This window comes from Zootermopsis nevadensis, unplaced genomic scaffold (genome assembly GCF_977971745.1).
Source record: "Zootermopsis nevadensis isolate Lab colony 2312 unplaced genomic scaffold, Znev_1.0 Znev_ptg000025l, whole genome shotgun sequence".
Taxonomy (NCBI): domain Eukaryota; kingdom Metazoa; phylum Arthropoda; class Insecta; order Blattodea; family Termopsidae; genus Zootermopsis; species Zootermopsis nevadensis.
Genome location: NW_028259157.1, coordinates 12,131,371 through 12,154,643, shown reverse-complemented (window position 1 = coordinate 12,154,643; position 23,273 = coordinate 12,131,371). Strand labels below are relative to the sequence as shown.

At 36.8% G+C, this 23,273-nt stretch overlaps 2 protein-coding genes across 16 annotated transcripts in view; both read left to right on the top strand.

Annotated features, from left to right (window-relative positions):
- Positions 1-9,746, top strand: part of LanB1 (laminin subunit beta-1) — a 37,763-nt gene extending 28,017 nt beyond the window's left edge. For all 6 annotated transcript variants that reach the window (XM_022070910.2, XM_087356132.1, XM_022070914.2 and 3 more), the window contains 11 exons: positions 170-266; positions 739-930; positions 1,762-1,942; positions 2,684-2,868; positions 3,516-3,751; positions 4,406-4,588; positions 5,196-5,384; positions 5,943-6,106; positions 7,024-7,165; positions 7,861-8,194; positions 8,435-9,746. In XM_022070910.2, the coding sequence (XP_021926602.1) occupies positions 170-266; positions 739-930; positions 1,762-1,942; positions 2,684-2,868; positions 3,516-3,751; positions 4,406-4,588; positions 5,196-5,384; positions 5,943-6,106; positions 7,024-7,165; positions 7,861-8,194; positions 8,435-8,574 (2,043 nt within the window). In that variant the 3' untranslated portion in view covers positions 8,575-9,746. The remainder of the gene's footprint in view (positions 1-169; positions 267-738; positions 931-1,761; positions 1,943-2,683; positions 2,869-3,515; positions 3,752-4,405; positions 4,589-5,195; positions 5,385-5,942; positions 6,107-7,023; positions 7,166-7,860; positions 8,195-8,434) is intronic.
- A 1,114-nt stretch (positions 9,747-10,860) lies between these two features.
- Vinc (vinculin) overlaps positions 10,861-23,273 on the top strand; it is a 36,857-nt gene continuing 24,444 nt past the window's right edge. For 4 of the 10 annotated variants that reach the window (XM_087355795.1, XM_087355791.1, XM_087355793.1 and 1 more), the window contains exons 1-17: positions 10,862-11,055; positions 13,462-13,569; positions 14,426-14,571; positions 14,839-15,034; positions 15,290-15,434; positions 15,604-15,803; positions 16,273-16,461; positions 17,430-17,648; positions 17,785-17,796; positions 18,199-18,335; positions 19,075-19,205; positions 19,547-19,698; positions 19,912-20,089; positions 20,242-20,335; positions 20,809-20,912; positions 21,208-21,299; positions 22,483-22,573. In XM_087355795.1, the coding sequence (XP_087211921.1) occupies positions 10,999-11,055; positions 13,462-13,569; positions 14,426-14,571; positions 14,839-15,034; positions 15,290-15,434; positions 15,604-15,803; positions 16,273-16,461; positions 17,430-17,648; positions 17,785-17,796; positions 18,199-18,335; positions 19,075-19,205; positions 19,547-19,698; positions 19,912-20,089; positions 20,242-20,335; positions 20,809-20,912; positions 21,208-21,299; positions 22,483-22,573 (2,251 nt within the window). In that variant the 5' untranslated portion in view covers positions 10,862-10,998. Of the gene's footprint in view, positions 11,056-13,461; positions 13,570-14,425; positions 14,572-14,838; positions 15,035-15,289; positions 15,435-15,603; positions 15,804-16,272; positions 16,462-17,429; positions 17,649-17,784; positions 17,797-18,198; positions 18,336-19,074; positions 19,206-19,546; positions 19,699-19,911; positions 20,090-20,241; positions 20,336-20,808; positions 20,913-21,207; positions 21,300-22,482; positions 22,574-23,273 lie in introns of all 10 variants that reach the window. The other 6 variants (XM_087355787.1, XM_087355792.1, XM_087355796.1 and 3 more) reach the window with 4 other exon arrangements.

Below are 23,273 nucleotides of genomic sequence, written 5' to 3'. Positions count from 1 at the left end.
ATACCATATGCATATTAAAGTAGGAATATTTCTTTCTAAACTTTCAATTTTCTTGGTGTCACCACCACCACCACTAAGAGCAATCACATCAACAACAACAGTAATGAGTCTTTAAAACTTCATAAAATTTTTGTTCAGTTGTTGGTTTCCCTGTGCTCTGTATTTTCAGTTTGATGGGCAATGTGAGTGTAAGCAGGGATTTGGAGGGCGTCGGTGCAATCAGTGTCAAGATTACTTTTGGGGAAATCCAACTGAAAAATGCCATGGTGAGTCAACAAATGTTGTTATATTGGTTACCTAAATGTCACAAGTTTGCAGCAGTATCTTAATTCAGGTGCAACAATTTCACATTTCTTGCATTTAATAATTAATTAATCCAGTTTTCTTCTCAACTGTGCTACAGTCTCAGTGTGATTCAATTTTTGAGATGTGTATTGTTGACACTGCGCTTCATGAAGACACTCTGATCTAATTCACGTTGGAAAATATGATTCTCAGAATCTTTAACGGAAACTGTATCTTTCAGAATTTGTCAAATCTGGAGTATTTGTGTTATAAAAGACTTTATATCACAGACACACAAAATAATACATGCAGGTTTATAAAATTTTATAATGTATAAATACAATGTTTAATTCAGTTCATTTATCCCCCTTTTTCAATTTGTCAAATCTTAAGTGGATTTCATGAAACTTTTTCTTTGTGCCTTTTAATGGTATTTTTTACTGTGCTTAACAGCTTGCGACTGCAACCCTGATGGATCTGCCACATTGCAATGTAATCAGAACAATGGTAGTTGTAATTGTATGGTGGGAATTGGAGGGGAGAAGTGTGATCAATGTGCTCGAGGCTACATTGGGACTGCGCCCCATTGCAGACCTTGTGGGGAATGCTTTGATAACTGGGACAGAATACTGAATGATCTCCATGGTAAGTTCACGTCACAGCTTCTTATAAGGTAACAACAACAGTAATAATAATAAGCCAGGTTTTTTATTCACCTGCACTTTTATCTTTTCAAGTAAATGTAAATCACATACAAAAATGAGAGGTAAAGTTATTTAGTGTGGGTCACAGTTGATTAGAATTCTGCTCTGTGGATAAAATATTAAGAACACAAATACAAAGCAGCAAAAGCCCCTGTGATAAAGAGAGGAAATAAATGTTTAAGTTATAATAGCACAGTAAATTATAATTTTAATTTCTCCAGTAAATGACCTGACTGGCAAAACAGTAACATTTAATTTAAAGTCCTCAGGATTGTTAGTTTTAACTCTGCTTTTTTTATCGTAAAACATAACTCGATAGCATTACATGATCATCTTTCCACAGTGCTTACACATAGCACCAGAAACTGAATTGACTATTTTGAAAAATTCTGCTGATTCAGAAAATCATTATAGATCAGTACAAATTAAAAGTCCGTTTTAATTGCTATGCCACCTGGGAAGCCATTGTGATAATTTCTTATGTCTGTTTCCTCTTTTTCAGTGACAAATTTGTATCACAACATTTGCAAAATTTGAGGTTTCCTATGTAGTCCCTTGGCTGTATATTAACTTCCTTAGGACTGAAGGTGGAGGCAGTATGTTCCTGAAAGTTTTAGTATACAGCCAAGAGACTATGGCACACCCCAGAAGACAACCATCTTTCTGATCAAATTTCTTTAAATGTATATTCTAGCATACACTGAGGTCATGAACACACAAAAAACCCATTAAATTTGAAATTTGATGTAGCTTATTTTCTATCTCATTGCAGATCAGACTGAAAGAGTTATTCACGCAGCATCTGAGATTAAACAGACTGGAGCATCTGGTGCCTATAGACGAGAATTTGAAAAGATGGAGAAACAGCTCAATGAGGTGACACAGTTATTGGAGAACACAACAGTTAGCTCACATGACCTTGAAAGACTAGAAAACCTGGTGGAAAAATTTAGGTATGAAAGAAACCTTGATTCCTGCTAAACAAAAGCAGCTAGTTAAGTTTTATTGCATTGTATATTGCCATGTTCTTAACTGATTATTGTGGCTGCAAATTTTAATCTATAATTCTACTTTCTAAGACGTTACACCCCAGAAGTGACTGTTTATTTTAGGATTAAATGAAGAGAATGGGAAATTGGCATTCAAGCTCAAGTATTCTGAAAAAGCAGTCTGACTAATTGAAGTGCTTGATGCTTGTGTTGATTTGCTATGTAATGACTCATTACATTCATATTTTTATCTGCTGTATTAGCTGTTTTTTCTGTGTTTGATGCAGTACAATTTTTATCTAATGTGTCTGAAATCTTACTGCTTTGTGTAACGTGCAATTGCCAAATAACTTTACTTCATCTGTAATACATGTAGAAATTATGTATTTTTGTAGATATTGGCACTTCTTATTCGAATTGTTGATTTGGCCACCTTACATGGGTTCTGTATTCACTTGCTGAAAGATTGGTTGATTCTTCCTCTTTAATTTGTGTATCATGGTGCGTGCGTGTGTGATTTATGTGAATTGCAGTGGATGTTCTTGGATAAAATATTTGTGTACTTGCACGTTGTGTGTCAGTTCATATTTAACCAGTCTTTCAGCTGTTGGCTTTAACTTTCTCACTTGATGATGGGCCATCACTTAAGTAAAAAGTAAGTTCACAGAACTTACTATGACATGTTTGTTGTATGTCTATTTTTAGGGCTAATGTGAACAAGTCTTCTGAAAAGCTGGATGAAGTTGAAAATCTTCTTGATAACACTGCATCACGCATATATGAAGCAAACTTGAAATTGACAGATCTCAGAAGTGCTGCTAGTAAATTGAAGTTTACTGCCTTGGGCTTGAAAGAAAATGCTACCAAACTTCAGGAAGCAAATGTTGAAGGTGAGTAATGTACAGTGACTTAAATATGCTAGTACATTGAGTTCTAAGCACAGTCAAAATTTGTTTCTACCGTGTTACTTTCAATTACAACACCACATTCTGGCAGATGAACAGTTGTTGCAGTACAGTATGGAGGCTTTAGAATATTTCATTTCTGTGTGTACTATTTGTAGTAAAAGAGAAGTGTTAGATGTAATGTACTAATAATTGAATATATTATTTGAAAGACACACTTACATGCACACATAAGCCTTTTAAATGAAAAAAACATTGATTGAAACAAAATAAGCATAGAAATTGTAGGATTTGAGGTTCTCACAGTGAGAAATATGAAGATGGCTGTGTTCTGGGTTATAGTGCCATGTAGTCTGGTAGAAGTTGACTGATGTTTCAGAGGTTCCTGCCTCCAATATCAGGGCTCTGAAACATTGGGAAACTTATACCTTAAAAACCTTTTATACAAAGTTGATATGCGTTCATGCAGGTTTAGGACACAGAAAATGACCCGAAACGAATCACCATAGGGAGAAAACTACAAAAATTCCTCATTGTGATGCAGTGATTTGTGCACTGAGAGATCAGAGTCATACACCAGAATGATAGTTCAAGATTTTAGCAGTGATATTATTCTTATGCTGTGTTGAAAGGTGCATTAAATCTGACTCGTGAAGCCGAGAAACGGTCCCAGAAAGCTCAAGAAGCAGCAGATGCAACAGAAAGAGATGTAGCTGACTCTGAGCGACAGTGTAAGAGAACAGAAACCATAGTGAACCGCACGGCTACACAGTTCTACAACAGTCAGGAAGAAAATGAGGAGGCAGTTGACACACTCACAGAAAAACTCAAGGAACTAGAAACACAGATTCCAGATCTGAATGAGTTGGTAGGTTGAACCAAAGGAGTGATTCTGTAAGAAACTTCCACATTCCAAATTGTATGCATAAAAGGGCTCGTCTGACTTTTATGGTCCTTCTAGTTAATCGTATGTACTTATAACAAAATTGTTGTTGCATTATAATCTTCCAAGTGTTATGCTTTATCATTATAAGTGGCCAGAGAAAATGTAAAATAAAATTCTGATAGTTGTGTCACCTGTTCAGATTTGTTATACAGGAATAAGGGATTTGATAAGATTTCAGGATCTCTTGGTAGTGTATTTTAAGAGTACTGTCTTCTGGGATGCAATCAGGTATTTTGGAAGACAGTAATCTTAATAGGCGATTTAAACCCTGTATTATCTGACTTTAGCTCTGATGTTAACACTTAGCGGCATGTTACTGTGAGAAACAGCCAGCATGTAAGCTGTGATGTGTGAACAATAAATGTTAGTTTGATGCTCCTATTTTACTTTTATTATGGCATAACTTGAAAAGAAAATTTCTGCCATGTAGAGAATAACATTAGATAGTAAAAAGAATACAAAGTTTTCTTGGAATTAAGTCTGTATATGAAATGCTGGTAGTTTAGCATTCATAAGAGCCTTTAGTTTTAACATGAAGTTAATAGTACACTCTGAAATGTAGTGCTTTCCTTGTAGGTGTGTGACAAACGAGGAGACCCTTGCGATCCATTGTGTGGAGGAGCAGGATGTGGAGTTTGTGGCGGGTTGTCATGTGAACATGGGGCTGTTACTAAAGCTGACAGAGCCCTTGGTGTTGCCAAGGATGCTGAGAAAGCCATTCAGGACAAGGAGAATGATGCAGAAGAACTGCTCAGAGGGGTAATGTTATTTCATGCACAGCTGTGTTTGGTTATGTTGGTTGAGCATCATTTTAACTAATGGAAATGACATGAACCAATTATCCGTTGTCAAATTACTTCCATTTGTGTATATGCTTGTTGTCAATTCTGTGATATATGTATTTGAGTAGCAGTGGCTCCTTCTTGTCATTATATTTTTGGCACAGGGAGTGGCATGTATTATGTAATAGTTTGTGTTACAAATTATAATGGTTTTGATATGGTATCAGATTTTAAACAATGTTCACTGTGAATGGACAGCTACTATGAAATTCTAGATATTGCTCATTAGTGTGATGTCACATGACTAGTTATGTATTTTTTGAATCAGTCATTGATATAAGGGATGTACTGAATGTTCAGAATTTTTCCAGAAGGTCAGGGCTGTGAGACGTGTAATTGGTAAAGGCATTTTGTGGTTCATTTAACAATGCTTTGAGTAGCTGTAATCATATAGCATCAGAGGCCATGTATGCTGATTCACTGCAGAAAAACCAGTGTTTCAGTTGGTGGAATCAGTAAATTTTGTTAAATTAACTAAACTTTGAAAATTTGTAATTTTGGAGATGGTATTGGAATTGTTCTAGATATCCCAAGCAAAGGAGGAGACAGTTACTGCTAGAAATCTGGCTAAGCAAGCTTATGACACAGCTCTGCTGGCTAGTAATCAGTCAGAGAACATGATACTGGAAAGGACTGATCTCACTGATAAGCTGGATGAATTCCACAATATGGCTGGTGCCACCCCAGCTGAAATTAGGAACCTTGCATTAGAAGTGAGTTTTAATTGAACACTAAGAATCATAGTAGTGTACTAAGGTGGCTGTCTGTTGGGTTGTAGCACCGTATAGTCTGGTAGAAGTTTACCCAGAAGACGGCCATCTTCATACTCACTGCCGTGAAAATCTCATGTCCATAGTTGTGTAGTTAGTAAGGCGAAGGCTAGAGGTTGAATTTTGGAGATTTTCTGTTAACCACAGTTAATAGGTTCGACAGTTTTGGGATCCATTCAGCCTACAGGCATCTGTTTTATATAAAACACATTTCCATGTTTGCTTGCACTCTGAATAAGAATGGACCTCATGGAAAAAAATATTCAGATAACACATAGCATAGTTATATATTTTTTATTATTGATCTGTTGTAATGGTTTGGTTTAGATGGAAGAATGACAGTAAGATGACCAAGTGAAATAAATGGGAAAACAGAAAAATTAAGGGAGGGAGATAAAGGTACAAATGCGATAAGGGAAAGACAGAAAGACGGTGAGGTATGGAGATTTGAAAGAAGTGATTCCCTGTTGAAATGTGCTTTGTACATTTTTGTTTTATCAGACTCTTAACAAGGATATATATCTGCGCCCTGAACAAATCACCAATCTGACAAGCAGTATTAATGATACAATATCATCACTGAAAGATATTGACACAATTCTGGCAGCCACTAGTGATGACTTGGATTTAGCAAACTCCTTAAAGAGGCAAGCAGATAAAGCCAAGTAAGTATTTGCTAGGTATCATGTTCTATTGGAAGTTTGTAAAGTAAAGTAAAGTTTTTCCCACTATACGCCATGTAGGCGTTTGGGGGGAGAGGAGGTATAGCTCCTCCCATCCTTGACCTCGGCACTAGATGGAGGTGAGTGGTCAGTACCACGCCCCGGCCGGCTTTACCCCCGGGAAAGGACCCCGGTACCCATTGTAGAGGAGGCTGGGTGGGCCCCAGAGCCGGTCTGGACGCAGAGGCTAGAGGAAAAATCCTGCCCCCATCGGGGATCGAACCCCGGTCGTCCAGCCCGTAGCTAGTCACTATACTGACTGAGCTATCCCGGCTCATATTGGAAGTTTGTAGGAATAATTAAACATTAAACGGCTTTGGAACCCAGAATTGATGTTCTGATTCAACCTTTCTAGATACAAGGATTTCCTTATTCAGAAATTTCTGATTACAGTGTCATTGTTGTAATTTGTAATTTTTAGTGGTTATATAAATATATTTATGCATATGTAGTAAGCTCCTAGATGTAGTGAAAGGCCAAACTTGTTTCTTCATGCATAGCTTGCAATACTCATATGTACGAGAATAATAATAAGCTCTTTCACTCTTCTGTCATGTCTACATATGGGAGTGGATGACGTTGGGTTTTGAGCAGAGCTTGTCTTATTTCAATGAGACTGCTTTGTTATGTAAACACATTGAATTTAGAGACCAGCTATGTGATTCAGAATCTTCTGTGCAGTCTGTTTATTAAGCTGTTGAGGGAAATCCTGATTCTTATGAATCTTAAATATTTGTCACTGTCAGCATAAGAGCCTGCAATTGGATGCTGTCCTGAGTCAGTTTATGTCCTCATAACATGTCCTAAAATCCATTTTAACATTCTTTCTTGGCTGGTAACAAAACTGACAAAATTTTCAGAGTGGATGCAGAAGGAATCCTCGATACAGCTCAGAGAGTTGTGTCAGCCTTGGACGAGGCACAAGAAGCTCAAATGAAGGCAGAGGAAGCAATTCAGAAAGCTCGTGATGATATTTCTGCAGCAGAAAAAGATTTGGCTCAGGTACAGATATTCAGAGGCCTTCATATGTCCGGGCATTTAACTTTGTCAGCCTTTTCTGTCTAATGTGTTAAAACCTTGTGAATGAATGTGTTCTCTTGTGAGAAAACTGTGTACTGTAGGAGTACATGGAATGTTAATTGCAGTAGAAATGAATTAATATATGTATATATTTTATTTTGCACGTCGTGTGTTACAATATTGAGTATCCACACCCAGACATATAGTGTGAGCAGGGGACCCAGAGTTAAGGGGTATCCAGAAAATACCTGCATTTTCATGCATCTGTTATTTTATTATTGTGATGGTCTGTATGCAACTGGGCCTTTAATGTGTTGATCCACCAGATGATATATGAACAGTGGTTGAATGATGGTGTTTGGAAAACTGAAGGACTTGGAGAAGATCTGTCCCTCCGTGGTGAGAAGCCGGCAACTAACCACCTGAGCTATGCATCCATAATAATTCTTTTACTGTCTCCATTCTTCTTTGTAGTTTGGGAATAGGGGATTTAAAACCTCATATTACAGGGCTGCTGGCCATGCTTTAACTCTGGGGTCAGTGTTTTAGCAACGGGATATGGCAGTACATGGTCAGCTGAACCATTTATATGTGGATGATATAAAGACTTTGTAATTCTACATTAGTTTTTTCAAGATTTAACAACAAAATATAGTTTGTTTTTCTTTATTTTTCAGATTGACAGTGAAACAGATTATGCTCAACAGAAAGCAAATGAGACTGTGAAGGGAGTGATCGTGCTTGAGGGCCGTCTCAAGGAGCTTCAGACAAGATTCCTGAAGAATAGTCGTGATTCCAAAGAAGTTACTGAAGAATCTGAGAAAGTTAATAAAGAAGCGAAACAAGCAAATGATAAGACTGGTGATCTGGAAAGCAAGCACCAGGCAGCGGCTGGGAAGCTAGAGCAGAAGGTTGAAGAATCGGAGCGAGATCAAACGAAGGCGTCAGACCTTCTGGAGAGAGCAAGTAAATTGTTTCACAGCACCGCAGCCAAGCACAAAGAGCTCTTAAGTAAGTTAATTCTTTGTACAAAAATGCTAACCTGAAGACCCCATTCAAATTATAGAACTCCCAAATGGTCTCTTTCCTTCACATTTTGAGAGTAAAATGTATGCATTTCTCACTTGTGTGCTTCATGCCCCACCCATATTATACTTTGATTCTATCTTCCTAATAATATCCATTTTTCCACAGTATCATGTTAATTTATGTCTTGTTGCTTGAGTTACTAGATATGTATCCATATTTCAGGTATGAAAAGTGACTACGAGAGCAATCAAGATATCCTGAATGACTTATTAAACACAATAGATGATTTGAATAGAAGAATAGCGACTGCTCACAAAAACATTAATTCAAGATCGGAGTACTATCGCACATGTGTATCTTAAGTGCTGTGAAGTGCTGGAAGAGTGATACATATTCTTCACATCAGTCCATGTTTTGTGTGCCAAAACTGTATATTGTAATCCATTATATGTAGGACAGTTTCACAATTTTATACCACTTTCTAAGTTATAGAGTGTTCTGACTGCCATGTTATTTCTCATTTTGCTATTATGAGAGTGTTATGAGTGAACATAGCCTTAGTTTTTATACATTCCACCCCATCCCACAACTACTCCTGTATTTTCCATTGAGTAATATAGTCAATATTCTAAACTTGGTATGATTAATTACAGTAGTATGCACATTTTCTCTTTTTGAAAACTACCTCCAGCAAACCTTTTTCCCTAATTCAAGATGTTTCACTTGCACAAAGTAAATTAGTAAGAGCCCTGTGCCATAATGTATTTGATAGTGTATAATGAATGTTCTCTACAATGTATATGTCAGACTATTCTTACATTTCTTCAACAACATTTCTGTACTTTTTTTATACTGAAATAGATAATATTAATATTTGATATTATTCACAATTGTTGAAAACCTACCTATTTATTGTACTTTATTAATTTGAGGACTTTTTTTTTAATTTTTTCTAAATTGTAAGAAAAAAATTTGTACTTGTATCAGCAGATTGTTTATTGGACAGACTTTTTATCTGGAGATATGTAATGTCAGCATGTAAGATTTGAGGTTTTCACAGCGGTGAGTATGAAGATTTCAGTCTTCTGGGTTGTTGCGCTGTGTAGTCTGGTCGATGTTAACCAACGTTTCAGAGGTCATACTGCCTCTGTCATCAGGGCGATGAATATGACCTCTGAAACGTTGGTTAACATTGACCAGACTTCACAGTGCAACAACCCATAAGACAGAAATCTGTGATGTTGGCATGTCTGGCAAAGATATGATGGTAAGACTGTGGGTTTTCATATATCTTGTAAAGTTTCAATTCAGTATTTAGTGCTAATTTCCCCGAGTTCATTGTTAAAGTGAGAGGGTTGTGCAACTATTACATAGTGAAGGACATTTTGTATTCTGAGGTGTAACTTCTCTGTGTTGTATTGTGTTGTGAACAGCCCTCATACATTGTACTTATTTGCATATGAGTGTCTTGTGCAGCTTGTGGGGTGATCTAGACCCTAGATATAACCAATACAAATAAATGCAATTAAGAAGACATTGTATTTTTTAACATAAATTGTGGGTAATATGCAATAACACAGACCTTTGAAGAGCATACATTTCTGAGACCAAATGTCATATACTAATCTACGTGAGCTCTCAGTTTTTCTACATATCACACACTTTTCCTCAGATACTGGGTTACTATACTTCTTTTCATAGAGTTTATTCTTTAAGTTATCATCTTTTTGTATAATAAACAATATTGGTTGGTTGGCGATCATTTTGAGGTATTAATTACACACAGACATCCATTAAATGCAATGATTTTAATTTCTGTATGCTGCTTTGTGGAAAGAATTGCAGAAACAAAATACTGCAACTTAACAATCCCCCATGCCATTGTGATCCACTAAACATGGATCTAATACTGTCTGTCAAACATGGATTCTGGTAATTGATGTTGATTATCTCTGTTAAAGATTGATGGAACACAGTTTGGGAGGTTGAATATTAGTAAATCTTGTATAACTTTGGCTTTCAGGTGAGAGCCATATCAGATACTTGGCGTCAACCAACTTTTGGCAAACACTGAAGTTGCTATTTTCAAGGATTAGGTGGGGTCATTTCAGAAGACCTTATATAGAGCAGGCAGTGGGTGCACAATGAATTCACAGGTGCTGGTTGGTGGCGATAAGAGATTTTGGAGACCACCAAAACCTCTTCCCAATTTTCCTGAAACTTCCATTCCTCTCCCATTGGATAGCAGCTAGCTCCTTCGCTCCACCAATCAGTAGCAGCGAAGTCATCTCGCACCTAATGTCTGCCCTATACAAGGCTTTCACAGATGACCCCCTTTCATCCGCCCTGAAAATGGCAACTGTAATGTTTGCCGAAACGTTGGTTGACATCAAATACCCGACGTGGCTGTCACTCGAAAGCCCTTGTACATTGAACTCCTGGCGCGAAAACCTACATACAAGAATTAGTAAACTTTTTGCCGATTGGACTACTGCTGCAACTACCCTCTTCAGAAATTTGATAGTGCTCGAATAGAGATGGCAATATATCTGCCTAGTGACTTTTAGTCTGTGACCAAACTGAATATCTTACATGTATGTTGGCTACATTGATTACTTTGTAAATAGTGTGCGCTCTAGGGCCAGAGTAATGAATTAAGGTTATTTCTGGTTAATTTTTGTTCTGAACTGGTCGTGGTGGATGTAGTGTTGGGTTGTGATCGTTAATTGATTGAGGCGGTGTAAATACCTGTCGTTGACTTGGTTTTTGATTTTGAAACATTCAAAATGCCTGTTTTTCACACAAAGACTATCGAAAGTATTTTAGAACCAGTGGCACAGCAGGTAAGGGATTTTTGAAGAAAATAATTTCAGTTTTACTTTAATATAGTGTTTTTGATTAAATATTCTTTCGTCATCGTCAGTTACGGTACACGCACATGTCTGGGGTATTTAATTAAATGTTCGAAAGTCATATTAAATGTGTATGCTATTTATATTATTTTAAGTGTGTGTTTTCATGAAACGGTATTTACATGTTAACATTGAGCTACGAATGGGCGTGTCGCTTGAATTCTGACAAATAGTGTTGGCGTTGATATCACGTGACTTAACGTCACAGAATAAAGACCGTGACGTCACATGAGCTGCATTGCCATATATAGACATGATGGGGCAATACAACAAGCAAATTTTTGTCTGTAACAGAATTATGTTGCTAGTTCCATGACAGCTGACAATGTTGTGGACTACGCCCTCATATTTTGTTGAACTACACATACATACATTTTTTTGTCATGTATGAAGGAGATTCATTTTTGTGAATATGATGGGCATTTCCTTCTTGAGGTTAGATTGGATTAGTTTCTTATAATATGGAAAGTAACTTTCTGGTAATGACATACAAAAAAATCAAAGCAGCTAGTACCAAAGCACACCAGACCCAGTAAGGTCTTAGAACCCTAACTAACTAACTAGATGGCTTACCCAACCAGAAGGTTCATCACCGAATTAACCAAAGCTCTCCTCCGGACCCTGTCCTGGGCCAACAAAATCCAGTCTCTTTCAACCCCTATCTCCTTAGATCCTGCCAGACATTATCCTCCCATCTACGTCTAGGTCTCCCCAGTGGTCTCCTCCCCTCAGGCTTCCCAACGAACACCTGGTGTACACCTCTTGTCCCAACCATGCACGCTACATGTCCTGCCCATCTCATTTTCCTCGATTTAATCACCCTGACAATACTGGGGGAGTAGTACAAATTTTTCAGTTCGTCATTATGTAGTTTTCTCCAGACCCCATCGTCTTCTCTCCTAGGCCCAAATATCCTTCTCGACACCCTATTCTCAAACACCTGCAATCTATGTTCCTCCCTCAGAGTGAGAGACCATGTTTTGCACCCATCCTAAGTCCATAATTCATCTATCTTTGCAGTCTACATCTGCAAGACAGTTTAATAATGTCTGACAGTTCTGTTTCTCTTCAAGTGGCTGCTTCTGAAGTGGTGACACAACTAGAACTCATGCTTTATTGTATGATATTTGAGGTTTTTGTGGCGTTTGTAAAGCCGTGGGTCTTGTAGGTAGTTACTTTGAAGATGGAGGTGATAAAAACATTTTCTTAAATGTTGGTAACTACCCCCAAGACTGCATGGTGTTATGACCCGGTAGACCACAGCTTACTTTGTGAGAGTTTAGGTTTTCACAGCACCAAAATCCAGAAGAACATCACAGTTTACATTTGTTTTTCTTGTTTTACCTTTCTGAGCTATAAGTCTGTGCTACTATAATGATTTCATTGAACTGTGCAATAGCACTGAGTATAAACTAAGAATTTTGTTGTTATGGTATGTCCAGCACTGCTCATTTACTTGATCACTCTAATAGTATGAATACTGTTCATTAAATGTGATCTTTGTTATTTCTGTTTAGTTATGTGGAGGATAGATACTGTGCAAACATCCTGCACTTTTCTGATCTTATTTTCACAAGTGCTGTGGCTCAGACATATTTATTAATTTCACTGATAGCAATTACAGTAAACGGAACTGTTCAATGAACAAATTAAATTTACCTGCAGGACCAAAACACTGCAATAAGCAGTCAAAAAAACTGACAGTTGGATTACATCAGCCTTTATCTAACAAGCAAGTGCATCATTTCTTTCGCACAGTGAAATTATTGTAAGCATATGTGCTAAAATACAGTTTGCAATATCAGGCCTCTTCTTTTTTTGAATCTAAAAATCAGTTCCTGTTTTCAGAAGAACTTGCCACAGGTTTCTGTCCTGAGTCAGATGAATCTTATCCATACCTTCACACCCTATTTCTTTTAAGATGCAGTTTAATATTATTCCCCATCTATGCCTAAGTCTAAGTGGTCTCTTCACCATAGGTTTTTATACTATAATTTTGTATACATTTCTTATCTATCCCATACATGCTAAATGCTATGCCTGCCCCATTCCACTTGATTTAATAACCCTAATATTATTTCTCAAAGAGTACAATATGAATCTCCTGATGATGATCTGAGTTGTCATGCCTTGTAGTTTTGTAGGTAGATACCAATGTTTGGGAGAAACATACTGCTTTCATTTTCATGTCTGAAGTGGTGATGCTGGGAAGTAGAAGGACGTATAGGGTTATAGTGATCATCCATCTTCATCCTTTGTCCCATGAGAACCTGAAGTCTCACTTAATACTACCTTGCTTACCTTGTTGAAATAAAAACTCAACATTTAAATTTGCAGGTGTCACGGTTAGTCATCTTACATGAAGAAGCTGAAGATGGCAATGCAATGCCTGATCTGGAACGCCCTGTCATGGCTGTTAGCAGAGCTGTGACTAACCTTGTAAAGGTAAGGAAATATTTCCACTCCAGTTATGTAATGTACAGAATTACATTTGCTTTGATGTCAGTTTACGAGAATATTAATTTCCCGGAAGGCTTGAGTCTTGCAAGGCTAGTTTTGTGTCTGTGCGCCATCTGGACAATTTGGTACATACACATAGGAGTTGTCCCTTTCTCCTGGAAGGAAGTCTTGAATGTAAAAGTGTATGAACTGAATAAACAGAGTTCAGTAATTCAGGAAAATTAGTTACCCAGAAGGTAGGTAGTCTTGCTAATTCAGGACAGTGCTATTCTGTACTCTCTTGATAAGAGGATGTTTTATGGCATGCATGTTGTGGGTCTACTTTTTAGTCAGCAGAAAAGTGTAATGATAATGTAATGTAAGACTGATAGATTGTGATGAAGTGCTTTGCAGATGGGTCTAAGAATGAATGCATTTATGAACTTGCATATTTATGAAGAGTTAATTTGAGAAATGTAGGTTGTAATATTTCAAAGTATCTACTCTTCTTGATATGAAGCATTCATAAATTTGTAGAATTTTTGGTTTTCATGGTGATATGAATATAGATGATGTTCTTCTGGGTTGTTGCACCAAGTACTGTTTTGGATGTGTCAACATTGTACCTCCATATTCATGGATGAAGTGCCTGAAGATGGAAGCACCGTATTTACTTGAAACATTGGCACACAGTTAAAATGCTTAGTGGCCCAAGAACTGTCATCTGTATAGGTATATATTTTATGCCATTTTTATACCTGGTTATTTTAGTATTAATTTTGGATACATCATTTATATATAAATAATTTTCTATTTGTCAGTTACTGTGAAGGAATTTGAATATACAATTTTTCTATAATAGGTTGGACGTGAAACTATCAACTCAAGTGAAGATGCGATATTGAAGCAGGACATGCCAGCAGCACTAGTCAGAGTGGAGGGTGCATCAAGATTGTTAGAGGAAGCATCTGCTATGCTGAAAGTTGATCCGTACAGTGGTCCAGCCAGGTATTAATTTTGTTTACAACAGGTTATTTGAAGAATAAAGCTTATTCTGCTGAAATTGATGTCTAGCACCAGGTATTTATATTCGTGGTAAAGTTCTTTCAGGAACAGACAACACAGTATGTATGACCAACTGGTTAATAAAACAAGCACACACTCATTTCAATTTAAATATGAAATTTGGAGATATATTTGAATACACGTGTTAATATGTATTATAATACACATATTTCATTTACATGTTAAAGTGTTCAAAATTTAAATGTGTAGAAAGAAGCTTATTGAAGGCTCCCGAGGAATTCTTCAAGGAACATCTGCATTGCTGCTCTGTTTTGATGAGTCAGAAGTACGGAAGATTATTCGAGAATGCAAGAGGGTGCTGGACTACCTGGCAGTTGCAGAAGTGATAGAGACAATGGAGGATCTTGTTCAATTTCTTAAGGATCTTAGCCCTTGTCTCAGTAAAGTGAGTCAGTATTCACAACTCATTATTTTAAAAAAGTTAATATTTTCCTTATATAATACAGGGTGAGTCAAAAATATGTTTACAATATTTGTGTGCGTGTTCCTGGATCAAAAAGAAAAAATGTTCCTGTGAACATGTGGCCGCAAATGTTTCTTTTTCAAAATAATAGCAAAAAGTTATTTGAATTCATTTTGTACTATAAAGAACAGATGTAAGGGTTCATATTCCTGTCAGTGATGAAACTGTGCATTGCAGGTTTCACGTGAGGTTGGTGGGCGTGAAAAAGAGCTCACTCACCAAGTGCACCGGGAGATCTTAGTACGCTGCCTGGAGCAAGTGAAAACTTTGGCACCCATCCTCATCTGCAGCATGAAGATTTTCATTCATATAATTGCTCAAGGTTTGAAATGTCTTATTACACATTTAATGTATTACTTTCTCCTTCTTGAATCTTTTGTAATTCTGGGAGATAACTGATTGTGATATAACATTTGCATTTCTGTTGGAAACTTTGTTTAACCTCTTGTGTTGTTATTTCAATAGAAATAAATATAATGTTACTTTCATAGGTGGCAAGGGGGCGGAGGAAGCAGCAGAGAACCGTAATTATCTGGCGCAGCGCATGACAGATGAACTGAATGAAATCATTCGAGTCTTACAACTGACAACATATGATGAAGAAGAGTGGGATGCTGACAACCTGACTGTAATGAAGAAAGCACAGAATGCAATTGAAGGAAAAGTTAGAGCTGCTCATGACTGGCTGGAGGTAATATTTTGTCTCAGAACAAAATAAATAGTTGGCAGGAACCAATAAAAAAGAAATAATTTAAGTGTACAATGAATGGTATGAAAATTGTTGAAAATGTGGAGTTGTAGGATACATTTAATGCTTCATTTTTAAGTTTAAAAGTTCTCTCTCTCTTTTGTGTGTGTGTGAGAGAGAGAGAGAGAGAGAGTCTGTGAAGACTTGTAAGTAGATGGCAGCATTTTGGAGAAACATACTGTCTGCATCTCAGAAACAGTGGTATCTACTTATGAGAGTACATGACATCATAATCAAGAAGTAAAACATTATCATTGCCATGAGAATCTCAAGTCTCACATTTTTTCCCTTTCCTAATGAAAATTTGTCTTCAGGAATATACACAGCAAAATAGTCTGTATGAATTTGCTTATGATTTGTGGTACTCAAGCTGTTATTATTTACTAATATTTTTGCTCTTATGCTTCTGCAGGATCCATTGGCTCTGAGAGGTGGTGTGGGTGAGAAGAGCGTAAGACAGATACTGGAACATTCACAGCGAGTTTGTGAACGTGCACTACCTGGTGATGCAGAAGCTATTAAGAAGTTGTGTGGGGATATTACTACTATGACCGATGCTCTTTGTGAGCTGCGACAGGATGGAAAGGGCGCTACACCGCAGGTGAGATCTTCTAGAATTTAAAATCGAGACCCCCAAAATCACATGTATCGCATGACACTCCTGATTCATATTCAGGGGGATGTAATTTGCTCCTTAGCTTGTGTGGTATATCCACTGTACAATCTTGTCAGCTGATACAATGTCATTTCATAGAAACGTACTCTCTTTGAAACACTGGTATCTACCTACAAGTCCTCATGGCTTTATAACCCAGAAGACAGCTGAAGGTGGAATTAATGTGTTCCTCCAAAACAACAGTACAAGTTCACTCGGCATTATCAGTATCATCAATGTTAAATGTATGGTGACTGAACATTACTGCTTCATATGAAAGAGGTACCTGGTTTAAATCATTGTCTGTCCTGAGATTTTTGTTGTTTTCATCAGTGTTGGTAAATTCTTGCATAGTACATTTGGGCCATAGCCACTTTCTCTCACAGCTTTCTGGAATCTAAATTCTTAAAAATCCTACCATTGCTTCATTCTTTGCTGTTTCTATAACATTAAATAATCTGTGTTATCCATGGAAGGCCTTCAGCAACCCCCCCTCCCGCCCCATTGCATGGCTCAATGATAGCTTTGCTATACTGTGACTTGTCAGCTATCTTTACTTGCCTGGGCTCTGCTGTTCATGTTACAACATTGTGTGATTTTTCTGTGACCTTGAAATATTCATTACAGTGGCAGCTAGTATAAGTATAAACCATTTCTGTTTCTATAGGTGTTGCAATCAAAATTAAGCCTTCTTCTTTCTTTGTAATACATTTATGAAATATGTGTATCAAGATGGCTTTCTTGTGATTTATAGTGTCTTGTAGTCAGGTAGACGTTCACCAGACTACGCAGTACTGCGGCTCAAAAGACAGCCATCTTCATACTCACCACTGTGAGAGCCTCAAATGCTACAAAATATATGTATTTGTGAAGATATTTTAACATTTCCCACATCTGTTGTGTTTTTCATTTAGGCTGAATGTTTAGCTCATGGCATTCAAGAGAAGTTGGGAGAATTGTGTGGGCTTGTACAACGGGCTGTTGTCGGAGTGGAGAAGTCTGGAGTACAGCAGCCTGCTCACACTGTATCAGGAAGGTTGGAACAGGCACGTAGGTGGCTGGCCCATCCAGACAGGGATGATCGTGGGCTTGGACAGCAGGCTATTGCACTCATTGTTACAGAAGGCAAGAAGGTGAGTGCCCCACGAGATTCTGAACATTCTGCACTGTCAGTAAAATAGTCAGGTGTTAATAAATTTCATGTTTAGAAAAAAAAAGGTTTGTTTGTTTTAATATTCTGTTGTATTTCTTATTGCATTCATGTGGAAGGATCAAAAGAAGGTTAGTTTCTCTCTTCAAACATCATTCTACTGCTGCTTCATATTCACTCATGTGTCATCTGGGGGATGGACAATGGGTCATTAGTGGCCGCAGTTTCATAGAGACGTAGTCTTACCCTGTCAGAAAAAGAAAGACCTGATAGTATTATTTATACTGGCAAGATGTGTAACTTCCGGAATCTTAAACTTTATTCACTGGCCATCACAGCAACTAAAGTAAGGTTAGCCAGTTATGCTACAACATTCACAACTGTTGCTACATTGCATTGTTAATATGTTGGGTAAATAATTGGTCTACTTACAGTGTATTTCTTCACACGTGTAATGTTTTTGTATGTAATTTATGATTGTAGTATAAAATTATGCTTTGTGTGAACAATCAGATTTGTTTTCTTGGCCACAGGTAGCTGATGGTCTTCCAGGAATACATAAAGCAGAAATTTTAGGCTTGTGTGATGAAGTGGATATTCTGTCACGACAGCTGAGTGACTTGTGTCGAAGAGGTCATGGGGACACACCTCAAGCTCAAGATGTTGCAAGGTATATCAAATAGTAATTAACTTTCTACGTGCTGCAAACTTTATCAGTCGCTGCATGCTTGTAACTCTAGATGTGCCAGAGTTGGTGAGTTTGGTGTACCACAGTTCACGTATTTTCTGAGTAGACTGTACAAGGAACAGGCCTTTGTTTGTATGTGAAGAAGAGTATCTCTGGCTAAAATGCAACAGTTTCATTAGTGCACACATGTGCACATGCATGCATGTGTGTATATATGATGAGTGCACATACGCTTGCACTTTGCTTTGAAACTGAAGGATACTAACATTTTTTTGGGAAATTAATAAAAAAACATACATAAAATGCCAGACCTTTTTTCTTTTAAGTTCATGCACACACATTTGTGATGCCTGGGAACATTCCTCAAAGTTATATTCTGGAAATTATTTCAGTATGTACTGTTACCACTAGCATTGTTTGTTTTATTTGATTTGATTCATTGTTTCCGTTTATTAAAATGTTCAGTTTTGGGAACATGAACAGTCAGGTGGACAAATACAATTGATGTTCCAACACTGATATACATAATTATGTGTGTGAATAAATGAATGTATTTATGTGCACTTGCATGCAGGTAAGCTTGCATGTCACTGATAATATTATCGTCCTACTTTTTTAATTTTATATTTTGCTGATTCTTCTTTCAGTCTGTCATTTGTGTTTGTAATGCAGTTGCCAAGTTGCTATAATGGCGCTGTAGTACTATTAATCATGTTGCCAGGTCTTTATCTCAGAAACTGTATGAGCTGAAAGACCGCATCCAGAATGCAGTTGTTAGCCGTGTTGTAGAAGACTTCATTGACATCAGCTCCCCACTGAAGCATTTCACTGACGCTGTCCATGTTCCTCAAGGTTAGTTCAATCTTATCCTTGTTTATATATTAATACATATTTTAACACTTCATTTTCATACTCATCTCCATGAGAACCTGAAATTCCACCCTTCCATGTTGATTTTAATTCAGAAAGTTTCAGTCGTTTTATGTTTCCATGGCAGTTCTCAATTTTCATGGAATAAAATTAAAAATACATATATTTAAATTCTAAGAGACAACAGGAAAATTTATGTTTAGTATTAAAAACACCAAGGGTATTCAAACATTAGCTGGCATTTTTTAACAGGACATATTGTTCATAGCGTGGAAAGTATTGTGATATTAAACCTGCAAATTTATCAATTTGTTACATTTTAGGAACTCCAGGCAGAGAGCAGAACTTCAATGACAGAGCACAACAGCTGCAGCAGTTCAGTTCGCGAGCAGCAAAGACGGCACGCATGGTAGCAGCTGGTGGAAGTTCTGGCAATAAGAAGTTGGCCGAAGCTTTGCTTAGCTCTGCTTCTCAGGTTTGTGCTGCAGTTTTATTACCCACAGTAAATTCATGTTTTATGTTTTTAGTGAATAAGTATTAAGGCTTTTAAATGGGTGAATTAAATTATGATTTTTGGAGCGGTATCATGAAAACTGAATATGATATGAAGAGCATGTTCATATTAAGGAACTTCAAATATAATATAGTTTATTCTTTGTGTAAAATAAAATTTGTTTTGTTAATGCAGGTAGAGAGTCTTACACCACAGCTGGTGAGTGCTGGCCGGATTAGGATGAATTACCCGGAAAGCAAGGCTGCTGATGAACACTTTCAAAACCTCGTCGCCCAGTATTCAGACTCAGTTCAGCATGTCAGAGCACTCTGTGATGAGGCAACAGACTCTGCAGATTTTATTAAGATGTCCGGTGAGTGCTGGCTCCATTGCCTACTTTTGTGATGCTGGTAATTCAAAGAAGACAGCGCAGTGTACTTTATTTGTACTAAATTATTTACCAGAAAATGTATCATAACGATTGGATGAATGGCTATGAACTTTGTGTCTCTGTTTATATTACAGAGGAACAGATTCAGAAGCACTCGATTTTATGTGAAGAAGCAATCCGCAAGATTCAACCGCAGAAGATGGTTGACAATACTGCTAGTATAGCAAGGTATGGTTCCCCACACATGCAGATTCATTGAGTTCACTTTGATTTTGATATGAATTAAAACCACTTGGAAATGTTTTGTGTTTGTCTTCAGGAAGAAATGTCTGGTAATGATGATGATTCAAGCAAAAAATACTCTGTGGTTTTTCTCAAACCCTTCAGACAAGTATTAGAATAGTGTCTTCTGTTACAAGATGACAGCTTCCTTCCACATCCATTCCAATTCAGTATTTACTAATTATCTGATCACTGGACACTATATAGTCTGAAATACTGACAGCAGTATTAAGTAAACCATAGATAAATAAATAAGGCTATTTGTAATTTACTTTGTGGCATACCAACTTTAAAGATGATTTGGCATTAGAGAAATGTGAGAATGTAGAATTTGAGGTTTTTACAGCAATCTTCAAATGTGAGAATGGTTATTGATTAGATTTGCACTTGAAATATTAGGAAATTGTGTGTTTATGTAGGTTGGCAAACCGAGTTCTTATGGTTGCAAAGCAAGAGTCTGACAATTCAGAAGATCCGCAGTTCATATCCCGTATAAACAGTGCTTCTGATCAGGTGCAGGCAAGTAAGTGGTGCTGGGGACATTTAATAACTTTATTCAATGTTACTGTAGTATTGTTGGAAAGTAGCTTTTTAATGCATGGAGTCAGTCTATGAAATGTAACCTGTTAATCATTTATCATGCTTCTGTTTGTATTATTTCTTTTCTTTTCTTAATGTTAAATGTTAGTAAATTTTCTTAAACTCCTTGGTATACCCCTGCCTTAGATCCGTATATTAAGATTTAATTTGGTGAAATTAAGTCGGTGAACAAAAACTTACGTTGTTTTGCTTTGCTATAATACTCGCCGTTATTTCAGGTGTAACACCCATGGTGCAGGATGCTAAAGCAGTTGCTGTCAACACACAAGATTCTGTTGCAGTGTCCAGATGGCGTGAATCAAATAGAGCTGTAAGTTCCACTTCTAGTGTGTTATCCAGTTAGTGTTTGATTCTTTTAGGAAAACTGTGATGTGTATCACATGTCAAGTTTCATTTGAAGTTCAAACATGAATATACATCCTAAACGGTTTGGAGTTGGTAGGATTATGAAAATTAAGATGGAATCATAATTTAATGAATACAAGTGACATGTTTTTTAATTTGTTCTGTTTCTGCTTAATTTATGATTTTATGCTTGTTTTGTATGCAAGACAGTGAACGTGCAAGTGTGGATTTATGACATAAACTCCTATGGACATAAGATTTCAATTTTGATTCACCGTCTCCACACAACAGTTTACAATAATTGAAATCTAATAGATCCACAGCTAAAATACAATCTCATGTCCATATTTTAGCAATGATTTTTGTATGGAAGTGCTTTCTTGCGTCACATTACAAGTTGTTCTGATGCCAAATCCATATTTATTCCACAGTTCGAATACTTTATCTTTCACAAAACACTGCAAATGCTTACAAGACAAGAAGTACGGTACAAAACATTATACAATCTCAAGAGAACTGTCTGCAAGAAAATACAAGGAATCTTCTGAGAATTGAGGTTTATATGGTGGTAAAGATGTTGACTGTGGTCATCTGGGTTGTGACACTAATGAAGTCATCATCATCATCCCATTATTAAATAACCCACTGGTGTACAGAGGGCAAATAGCTTAGTGTATGAACCAAGATTGAGGCAGTTACATATGTAAATGTAATGTGCTAAGTGGAATAAAAATGTTTGTTTGATGAATTTGTGTTGAGTCTTAGATTTTTGAATGATGCTGTTTGAGCTGCAGAGGTTATCCAGTGTTTAAATGCTGTACATGAAAGTAATTGGAGGCATATTTAAAAGTACTGTCAAAATATTTGCCTGGAGGGACAAGTAAACCACAGAAACATCGTTTTAGCCATTAACGGAGCTGAAATTTGAACTGCGTACCTTATAAATAAGTCTTCAGTGTTACTGCCACAGTAGATGCCTTGATTATCCCATTTTGAAAGCATGCAGTGTTTTTTATTATTGATATTTCAGATTATAACATAATTTATGCACATGAATGTTTTTATTTCTTGCTTTAGTTTTCTGAACGTTTAGCAGAACTCGCATATTTTAAATTTCTAAATTCATTCTTTGTATTCTGTTGGCTTAGCTCCTGACTGCTGTAGGCGAGGTTCGTCATGCGGTCACCATCACTCCTGATCTTCCTTCTCCACCAGATGTGTCTAATCTTCACATCAATGGTAAGTTTTACTGCCGCCATTCATTTGTTCTTCGTCACGTAACTGAATGTTGTTATGTCTTCCTAGATAATGTCTTCATATAATATTCCTTTTCTTGCAGTAGACTACAATTTGATTTATTTATTTGGTTAGAATTGTGTGAGCTCTAATGTGGTTTTTGACAGTTGTACATATTTTGAAAGGTATTATTTATTGGCCAAGTAGATATGATTCTAATGCCAAGTTCCTTTCAGTGTCAAGAGTCTTATGCTTATAAAATATAAAAGTGTAAAGTACAGACTATTACGCATCATTTACCATGTAATTTTTTTATGCCACTTGTTGCATAAAATTATTGAAGTTAAAGAAGAATTGTTTAATGCTACTCTGATGTGTTGCTATGCCATTGAAACATGATGCTTTTGAATTTATTTCCTGCATTCTGGTTACAAATACAGCATTTCTGTGAATGTTTCGGGTACTGTCGTATCTGTCACGTGTCATTTTAAATCCTGTGTGACCTTCCTTCCTTTTCAACAGTGTAGGTAAAGTGAACACTTCAATCAAAACTATTGTTTTATGTTTTGTTGTTCACCTCACAGCACACTGTTTCTGACTTCTGTGAAACTTGTAGAACAGTATGGGCAACATAAAACTTGTTGTTCTCTACCACAACAGTATGCAGAATTCTGTTATCACATTTAGTACTTTTTTCTTGCAT